Genomic DNA, 10,326 nt, shown 5'->3' on the forward strand with positions numbered 1-10,326 from the left:
ATGAACTCCTTCTCAGTGGTAAGTTGGAATGGGGCTTTCTTCGATCCCTCACTCTCAAAAGTTTGAGTGTGGAGTGGGAGTTTAAACTGTGGATTACCATGATGCAGTGCCAGGATAAAAATTAACGGATTATTTCTGTTTTTTTTTGCATTGCAGCTCGTAGTGTTGGCCTTGGCTGCACTGGCGGTGGCGGAACCTCCATCCGGTTATAGCTACCAACGTAATGGTGGCGGCGGTGGTGGTGGTTTTGGAGGTGGCGGCTTCGGAGGCGGCGGTTTTGGTGGTGGCGGCTTTGGCGGTGGCGGTTTCGGTGGAGGTGGTGGTGGCGGTTATCGCCAGGTTGCCATTGGACCCAACACCTATGAGGGCCAGAATGTCGATTCCCAGCTGTTGGAACAGGTGCGCCAAATCCTTTTGCAGGAAGAAAGCAAATCCGGTGGTAGAGGAGGTGGCGGCGGCGGCGGTGGTGGCTATCCCAGTGCTCCTTCGGGCTCATATGGTGCTCCCTCCTCTCAATACGGTGCTCCATTTGGTGGCGGCGGTGGTGGTGGCCGTGTTGTTGGCATTGATTTGGAAGGTGTTCGCCAGGCCATCCAAGTGGCTCAATATCTTCAAACCAGCACCCAAGCTGGTGGTGGTGGTGGATTTGGTGGCTACAGCGGTGGCGGCGGTGGTTACAGCAGCGGTGGCGGTGGTGGCTACAGCTCCAGACCCAGTGGTAGCTATGGTGCTCCCTTCTAAAGAAGTTAACCAAACCGTTTAGCCGTTCTAGCATAATGTAGTTAACAAATCAATCAACCAACCAACAATGAAATGCTGCCAAAAAAACACCAACAACAAAATAAATACTCAAAGGACCACAAGAAAACGCCCACGGATTAGAAGAAACGAAAAATGGATCACAAATTTTTGGAAACACAACTCCAAAGCAGAGAAGTGATGTTCGGTGCTATCTTTCCCCAAACAACAACAAAAAAACATTTAAACTGGACAGACCCCAGGGCAAAGTTAAGAAAGACAAACCGTCATAAAGGACCCGGGGTTATGTTGTTTTTGTTTGAATTGTTAAACAGATGCCGAAAGGAAACACAACAACAACACGTGATTTTTGAAAGATTTGAAAATAAAAAATAATTTCCGTTTCCGCAAAATTCAAATTGCCAACCCCCCCAACCGTCTTGGCAATTTGTCTATTTTGCATTTTCATTTTCACAATCCCCCATCCACACCCCCATTTTCACGCTATCCACTGACCTCAGTGATGATTCTCTCTCTCTTTTTTCGTGTAGTTTAAAATGTTCTCACGCTGCTCTCTTCTTGTCATTATTTTTCACATTTTCACGCAACATGAGAACATTGCTACACATTGTAAATAGTTTATTTTTTTAATATTTTCTCTTTTTTTGTTTTAGTTTTTAAGTATTGTTTTTAATTTTTTTTTATATAAAAAAACAAACAAAAAATATTTTTGTATGTGAAACAAACAAAAAAGGAAGAAAAAAAAGAAGAAACCGAAAAAAAATTTAAAAAATAATAATAAAAATAGTAAATTTTGTCACCGTTAAATGCCAAAGTTGTTTTCAATTACAAAAAGCTAAGGTTTTTTGATAAGAAGATCAGGTGATCTTTTCAAGGAAGATCAGTGGAACTTCTCATAGAAGATCAGGGAATCTTTTCATAGAATACCAGTTGTTAAATACGAGTTGATCTTCCACAGGAGATCGATCACTTGTTCTTCTCATATAAAGTCACATGATCTTCTCATAGAAGGTCACTTGATCTTCTCAGGAAGATCTCTTGATCTTCCAAAAAAAGATCGAATGCTCTTCTTATAAAATATCACTTGAATCTTCTGACAGAAGATCAGTTGATCCTCTAATAGATGATCACATCATCTTCTCATAAATGATCACTTGATCATTCTCATAGAAGATCACTTGACCTTCTCATAGACGATCGCTTGATCTTCCATGAGGATGATTTCATCCTCTCTCTCGAAGATGAGAGAATCTTATCATAGAAGATCAGTGCATCTTCTAAAAGAAGATCAGTGGATTTTCCCAAAGAAGATCAAATCAACTTCTCATAGAAGATCCGGTGATCTTCATATAGAAGATCAGGTGATCTTCTAGGAGAAGATCAAGTGATTTTCTATGAGAAGTTCGAGAGGTCTTCTATGAGAAGATCAAGTGATTATCTATGATAAGTTCGAGTGAACTTCTATGAGAATATCGAATGATTTAAAAAAAAAAAATCAAGTGATCTTCGATGAGAAGATCAACCGATCTTCTACGAGAGGATGAAGTGATCTTCTATGAGAAAATTGAGTGAACTTCAATGAATAGATCAAGTGTTCTTCTATGAGAAGATCAAGTGACTATCTATGAGAAAATCGAGTGATCTTCTTTGAGAAGATCGATTGACCTTCTATGAGATGATCAAGTTATCTGCTATAAGAAGATCAAGTGATCTTCTATGAGAACACCGACTGATCTTCTATGAGAAGATCAAGTGATCTACTATGAGAAAATCAAGTGATGTTCTATAAGAAGAACATGTGATCTTCTGTGAGAACATCAACTGATCTTCTATGAGAACATCAACTGATCTTCTATGAGAACATCAACTGATCTTCTATGAGAAGATCAAGTGATCTTCTATGAGAAGATCAAGTGATCTTCTATGAGAAGATCGAGTGATTCTTTGTAAGAAGATCGACTGTCTTTCTATGAGAAGATCGAGTGATCTTCTATGTGAGGATGAAGTGATTATCTATGAGAAGATCGACTGACTTTCTATGAGGAGATTAAGTGATCTTCTATAAGAAGATCAAGTGATCTTTTGTGAGAACATCAACTGATCTTCTATGAGAAGATCAAGTTATCTTCTATAAGAAGATCAAGTGATCATCTATGACAAGATCAATCTTCAATGAGAAGATCAAGAAATCTTCTATGAAACGACCAAGTGATCTTCTATGAAAAGATCAAGTGATCTTCTATGAGAAGATAAAGTGATCTTCTATGAGAAGATCAAGCGATCTTCTATGAGAAGATTAAGTGATCTTCTATGAGAAGATCAAGCGATTTTCTATGAGAAAATCGAGTGATCTTCTATAAGAAAATCGAGTGATCTTCTATGAGCAGAGCAAGTGTTCTTCTATGAAAAGATCAAGTGATCTTCTATGAGAAGATTGAGTGATCTTCTATAAGAAGATCAAGTGATCTTCTATGAGAAGATCAAGCGATTTTTTATAAGAAAATCGAGTGATCTTCTATGAGAAGATCAAGTGATATTCTATGAGGAGATCAAGTGATCTTCTATAAGAAAATCGAGTGATCTTCTATGAGCAGATCAAGTGATCTTCTATAAGAAGATCAAGTGATCTTTATGGAAAGATCAAGTGATCTATGGGAAGATCAAGTGATCTTCTATGAGAAGATCAAGTGATCTTCTATGAGAGGATCAAGACATGGTGCTTCTTAAGACCCTTTTCTAAGGAAAGGGTGCTTCTTAAGACCCTTTCCTAAGGAAAGGGTGCTTCTTAAGACCCTTTCCTAAGGAAAGGGTGCTTCTTAAGACCCTTTCCTAAGGAAAGGGTGCTTCTTAAGACCCTTTCCTAAGGAAAGGGTGCTTCTTAAGACCCTTTCCTAAGGAGAGGGTGCGATTTTTCATGAGAAGATCAAGTGATCTTCTATAAGAAGATCAAGTGATCTTCTGTGAGAACATCAACTGATCTTCTATGAGAAGATCAAGTGATCTTCTATGGGAAGATCAAGTGATCTTCTATGAGAAGATCTAGTGATGTTCTATGAGAAGATCAAGTGATCTTCTATGAGAAGATCAAGTGATCTTCTGTGAGAAGATCAAGAGACCTTCTATGAGAAGATCAAGTGATCTTCTATGTGAAGATCCAGTGATGTTCTATGAGAATATCAGCTGATTTTCTATGATCTTCTTATAGAAGACCCCTTGATCTTTTCATAGACAATGCGCTAATCTTTTCATAGAAAATCAGTGGATCACCTGATCTTATCATATAAGACCACCAAGTATTCCCATTAAATTTCTGCACCATTGTTTTTCCATTTTATTCCCGTGCCCTACATAAAAATTGGAGTTAATTTGATTTTTTTTTCGCACAAACGTAATGAGATTTTCCACCAACCGGAAAGAAATGAAAAACGAAATACCTCATTGAGAGGAGTGAGTACTTGAGGAATGATGATGATCACCATCATGGTAGACTACGTAGTAGACTATGCTGTTGTTATTGTTGTCATTTTCATAGCTTTATATAATAGCATTAAAACACAGTCAGCGAAGACAAAAAAAAAAAAAAAAACATAGTTAAATATTAAATAACAACAACAACCACAACGAAAGCATCATCCTCGAAAATAGTTTAAAAAACTGTGGTGGCATAAAAAAGCACACAGCCGAAAAAAACTTTGTCGACGTTGTTGTTGTTTCTTCGTCTTTTATTTTTGAAGACAACAATTGTTGGCCATAATTATCGCCAAAAACAACAACAACAACAGCAATGTATAACAAACAGCAAATAAATAGTTGTAGTGAAATAAATACAACGAAAACACTACAAAATAAAACATAAAAACACAATATAACAATTGGTTTACTAGGGTGTAATGAAAAAGACTGGATCATTGAGGTGTCTTGATCATTAATGACTTTCCAATGGGACAAGTTCGGGTACCTACAACCCACAATTTTTTTAAGCAAAAGTCTCCGAAATTTAAAATTTCGTGTTATAGCCGAGTAAAAAATCTCCGTGTAGAAAAATTTTAAGAAAGAGAGGCCCGTCAAACGACCCACAGGCCAAGGCCTGAAAATGATTGGAAATTCAAATATTATCCTTTGCAAATTTTTCTGCAATCTTTTCAATAGGTCCACCCTAATATAAACTTTAATTATTATTTTTATTTAGTTTTTTTTTTGTGGTACATTTTTGCTTTGTAAGTTTATGGGTTTATAGTTAACCCGCGTATATGTATATCACCCACCAAGTGGAGCAAATAAAGTAAGGAGATTTGTATGGTCCGGAGGTTAAGAAGGGCCACTTTAGATAATGAAGAAAATAAAAACAAAGTGTGGATAACTAACTTCAAGTGGATGCCGTTAATTTGATGATGGGTACCATAAGTCATGCATTGGCTCTAGTGGTTTAAAGAGCTCTATAAAATGGATATGGCAGGAGATTTTTTTTAATTTAAATGGGTACTTCAAATTGTCGTGAAATAACCTAATAATATTTCGAATATAAAACTTGTAAAAATTTAATATGTTTTGGAAGCCGTTATTGTGATGATGTGAAGGTCTTTTCGAAAAAAAAAAAATTAAAATCTCATGATCTCTCAGCAACACCAAATCAATGGAAGGCCCATGATCTGCTCTCAATAAATATTTAATTCTAAATCTCAATACTCCACTCGCAACACTTCTAATAGCCACTGCAGAAGCCCACATAACTTCACATCTTAGACGTGAACCCCAATCACCATCACCAGCAGCATCACAACAATTATGAAATGTTTCATCAAAACAAATCTACAAATCGATTTTGATGCAGAGCTGTAGGCTCATCACCGATGGCCAATTCGATTTAGCAACAGCAGCACCATTCGTTGTCGTTGCGGGCTATCCAGCATTGCACGTTTTTTTCTCTTTCGATTCAGTCTTATCTTCTTCTCCTTTTGGAGCAGGTTTTATTGCCTGCTGCTGTAGTAGCCGCAAGCCCCACTACCCGTTGTTGCAGTTGTTGTAAATCGTATTATGACGTAAGAGCAATTGTGAATTGTTTGGAAAAAGATGCACCTCCAAGTGGGGTTACAACAATTGCTGGTTTGCTTTGTTTTGTTGTTGTTCCTGTTGTGTGATTAAAGTGGTGGCAGTTACATCTGTTGGATGGTGCTGCTGTAGTAACAATTGCATCTGTGCCAGAGTACAATTTGAATTGTTAAGCTTAATAAAAGAGTTGCCAAAGTACGGTTGTCTTTAAGAAGATCCAAAGGTATACTACAATTACAGATCTTCTAGGAGAAGTTACGCAGATTTACTACAGATCTTCTAGGAAATTATCAAAAGATCTTCTGGGAAAGCATCAACAGATCTTCTAAGAGAATATCAACAGATATTGTAGTAGAAGATCAACAGGACTTATAAAAAGAACAACCGATCATCTAAGGAATGATCAAACGAATTTTTAGGAGAAGTTCAACAGATCTACTAGAGAAGAACAAAAGTTTTTCTTGAGAAGATCTAGAGGATATCAATAGATCTTCTAGCAGAATATCCACAGATCTTCAAGAAGATTTTTTCAATTTTTATAATCATCTTTATTTCATTTTTTTGCTAAGATAAATACATATTAACGAGATTTTATAAATTATATTACAGCGACTAAGATTGGTAAGTACGATAGACACTTAAAAGCAGGATTTCAATATAATATACGTTAAGGGAAAAATTAGGATAAAACCCTTATTTAACGATAAAGTTTACATCAAATATTTATGAAAAATACATACATATTATGTTGTTTATTAATATTAATAAACACATAAAATGCCTATTTTTCTATTTGTTAAATTGCTTGTTCATTCAAATTATGTTAATTCAATACATTCTTTAATCAGTGGATTAGAGGAACTTTCTATTTTAGCGAGGTAATTATCTGTAAATCTCAGAACAAAGTCAAATATACGTTCGTATCCAGTTTCGTTGTGTAGAACATCGGTGGAATATCTCCAAGGTTTTTTGTTGATGATTTTAAGGCATTTATTTTGGATTATTTGTAGTTTCTTTATGTGAGTGTTTGCAGCTTTATACCATATAGGGCAACCAAATGTGAGAGAAGGTCTAATTACGGATTTATAAATAAGATTTTTATTACGATAATTTAAATATGAACGTTTGTTTAGCAGAGGCCATAATGATCTAACTGTTTTTAAACATTTAGCACAACTTTTTTCGATATGTTGCTTAAAAGTAAGTTTTTTGTCTAGAGTGATTCCCAGATATTTTACTGTGTTGCTGATAGGAATTGTATCATTTCCAAATATCAATTGTCGAGTTGGTTCCCTTTTAGGTGATTTGTTATACGGGAATATAATAGCTTGGGTTTTTGCAGGATTTATTTTTATTTTCCACTTGTAAAAATATCTACTGCATGATACAAGTCCCTTTTCCATTTTCTTAAGTAAGGATTTGGTAAGCTTACTGGAAGTTTTAAGCGCTGTATCATCAGCATAGTATGCAGTTTTTAAGAAGGCGGGAGGTTTGAAATCTGATGTATAGATTGAGTACAGAACAGGCGATAAAATTGATCCTTGGGGCAATCCTGATGGTATACTTTTCCATGCAGATAGTACTCCGTTCACTGATACAACAAATGATCTTTCGCTAAGAAAATCTGCGATGAGTTTACAAAGATATGTTGGAACTTCAAGATTTATTAACTTGTAAATAAGGCCTTTATGCCACACCGTATCGAATGCCTTTTCGATGTCGAGAAGAATGAGACCTGTAGACAGCTTCTTCCGTTTATTTGTAACTATCATATTCTTAATTCTGTTGACTTGATGTATGCAACTATGATCTTTTTTAAACGCAAACTGTTCAGCAGCAATAATGGCGTTTTGTGTTGCATACCAAGTAATACGTTTGAGTATAATTTTTTCAAAAAGTTTTCCGATATTGCTAAGCAAACTTATCGGTCTATAACTCGTGGGATCCTTCTCTTCAAGAAGAAGATCAACATATCTTCTAGAAAAATTACCACAGATCTTCTACGAGAAGATTCACAATTCTGCTAGGAGAAAATTCAGAGATCTTCTAGAAGAAGGTCAATAAATCTTCTAGGAGAAGATCAACAGACAATCTTTGAGAAAATTCACTGACCATCATAAGAAAAAGACGATCTGTGAATCTTACCATAAAAGAGCTGAACATCTTCTCTTTGAAGATCTGTTGATCTTTTCCTAGAAAATTAACTCTTCGAAGATCTGTGAATCTCTCCATTTGATCTTCTCCTCTTCGAAAATCTGTGAATCTTTCCCATTGATCTTCTCCTAGAAGGTCTGTAGACCAACTAATAGAAGATTTGTTGAACTTCTCCTAGAAAATCAACTCTTTAAAGATAGGTGGATCTTTCACTTTGACCTTCTCCTAGAAGATCTGCTGATCTTCTCCTAGAAGGGCTGCTGATCTTCACATAGAAGATCTGCTGATCTTCACTTAGAAGATCTTCTGTTCTTCACCTAGAAGATCTGCTGACCTTCTCCTAGAAAATAAACTCTTCGAAGATCTGTGGATCTTTCCCTTTGATCTTCTAGAAGATTTGCTGATCTTCTCTTAGAACATCTGTGGATTTTCTCCTAGAAAGTCTGCTTTCCTAAGGAAAGGGTGCTCTTTCCTAAGGAAAGGGTGCTTCATAAGACCCTTTACTAACGAAAGGGTGCTTCTTAAGACGCTTTACTAAGGAAAGGGTGCTTCATAAGACCCTTTACTAAGGAAAGGGTGCTTCTTAAGACGCTTTACTAAGGAAAGGGTGCTTCATAAGACCCTTTACTAACGAAAGGGTGCTTCTTAAGACGCTTTACTAAGGAAAGGGTGCTTCTTATGACCCTTTACTAAGGAAAGGGTGCTTCTTATGACCCTTTACTAAGGAAAGGGTGCTTTTTAAGAACCTTTACTAAGGAAAGGGTGCTTTTTAAGACCCTTTCCTAAGGAAAGGGTGCTTTTTAAGAACCTTTACTAAGGAAAGGGTGCTTCTTAAGACCCTTTACTAAGGAAAGGGCGCTTCTTATGACCCTTTACTAAGGAAAGGGTGCTTCTTATGACCCTTTACTAAGGAAAGGGTGCTTTTTAAGACCCTTTACTAAGGAAAGGGTGCTTCTTAAGACCCTTTACTAAGGAAAGGGTGCTTTTTAAGAACCTTAACTAAGGAAAGGGTGCTTCTTAAGACCCTTTACTAAGGAAAGGGTGCTTCTTAAGACCCTTTACTAAGGAAAGGGTGCTTCTTATGACCCTTTACTAAGGAAAGGGTGCTTCTTATGACCCTTTACTAAGGAAAGGGTGCTTTTTAAGAACCTTTACTAAGGAAAGGGTGCTTTTTAAGACCCTTTCCTAAGGAAAGGGTGCTTTTTAAGACCCTTTCCTAAGGAAAGGGTGCTTCCTAAGACCCTTTCCTAAGGAAAGGGTGCTTCCTAAGACCCTTTACTAAGGAAAGGGTGCTTCTTAAGACCCTTTACTAAGGAAAGGGTGCTTCTTATGACCCTTTACTAAGGAAAGGGTGCTTCTTAAGACCCTTTACTAAGGAAAGGGTGCTTCTTATGACCCTTTACTAAGGAAAGGGTGCTTCTTATGACCCTTTACTAAGGAAAGGGTGCTTTTTAAGACCCTTTACTAAGGAAAGGGTGCTTTTTAAGACCCTTTACTAAGGAAAGGGTGCTTCTTAAGACCCTTTACTAAGGAAAGGGTGCTTCTTATGACCCTTTACTAAGGAAAGGGTGCTTTTTAAGAACCTTTACTAAGGAAAGGGTGCTTTTTAAGACCCTTTCCTAAGGAAAGGGTGCTTTTTAAGACCCTTTCCTAAGGAAAGGGTGCTTCCTAAGACCCTTTACTAAGGAAAGGGTGCTTCCTAAGACCCTTTACTAAGGAAAGGGTGCTTTTTAAGAACCTTTACTAAGGAAAGGGTGCTTCTTAAGACCCTTTACTAAGGAAAGGGTGCTTCTTATGACCCTTTACTAAGGAAAGGGTGCTTCTTATGACCCTTTACTAAGGAAAGGGTGCTTTTTAAGACCCTTTACTAAGGAACGGGTGCTTCTTAAGACCCTTTACTAAGGAAAGGGTGCTTTTTAAGAACCTTTACTAAGGAAAGGGTGCTTCTTAAGACCCTTTACTAAGGAAAGGGTGCTTCTTAAGACCCTTTACTAAGGAAAGGGTGCTTCTTAAGACCCTTTACTAAGGAAAGGGTGCTTCTTATGACCCTTTACTAAGGAAAGGGTGCTTTTTAAGAACCTTTACTAAGGAAAGGGTGCTTTTTAAGACCCTTTACTAAGGAAAGGGTGCTTTTTAAGACCCTTTACTAAGGAAAGGGTGCTTTTTAAGACCCTTTACTAAGGAAAGGGTGCTTCTTAAGACCCTTTACTAAGGAAAGGGTGCTTTTTAAGAACCTTTACTAAGGAAAGGGTGCTTCTTAGGACCCTTTACTAAGGAAAGGGTGCTTCTTAAGACCCTTTACTAAGGAAAGGGTGCTTCTTATGACCCTTTACTAAGGAAAGGGTGCTTCTAAAGAACCTTTCC

General features: G+C 37.1%; 1 protein-coding gene across 1 annotated transcript; it reads left to right on the plus strand.

Annotated features, from left to right (window-relative positions):
- On the plus strand, positions 1–1,221 carry LOC141390472 (uncharacterized). The gene is made up of 2 exons (XM_073963427.1): positions 1–18; positions 157–1,221. The coding sequence occupies exons 1-2, from the start codon at positions 1–3 to the stop codon at positions 739–741; spliced, it is 603 nt and encodes a 200-aa protein (XP_073819528.1). The 3' UTR covers positions 742–1,221.
- The last annotated feature ends 9,105 nt before the right edge of the window (positions 1,222–10,326 follow it).

This window comes from Musca autumnalis, unplaced genomic scaffold (assembly GCF_047663935.1).
Source record: "Musca autumnalis isolate F117 unplaced genomic scaffold, ASM4766393v1 scaffold_1, whole genome shotgun sequence".
NCBI lineage: Eukaryota > Metazoa > Arthropoda > Insecta > Diptera > Muscidae > Musca > Musca autumnalis.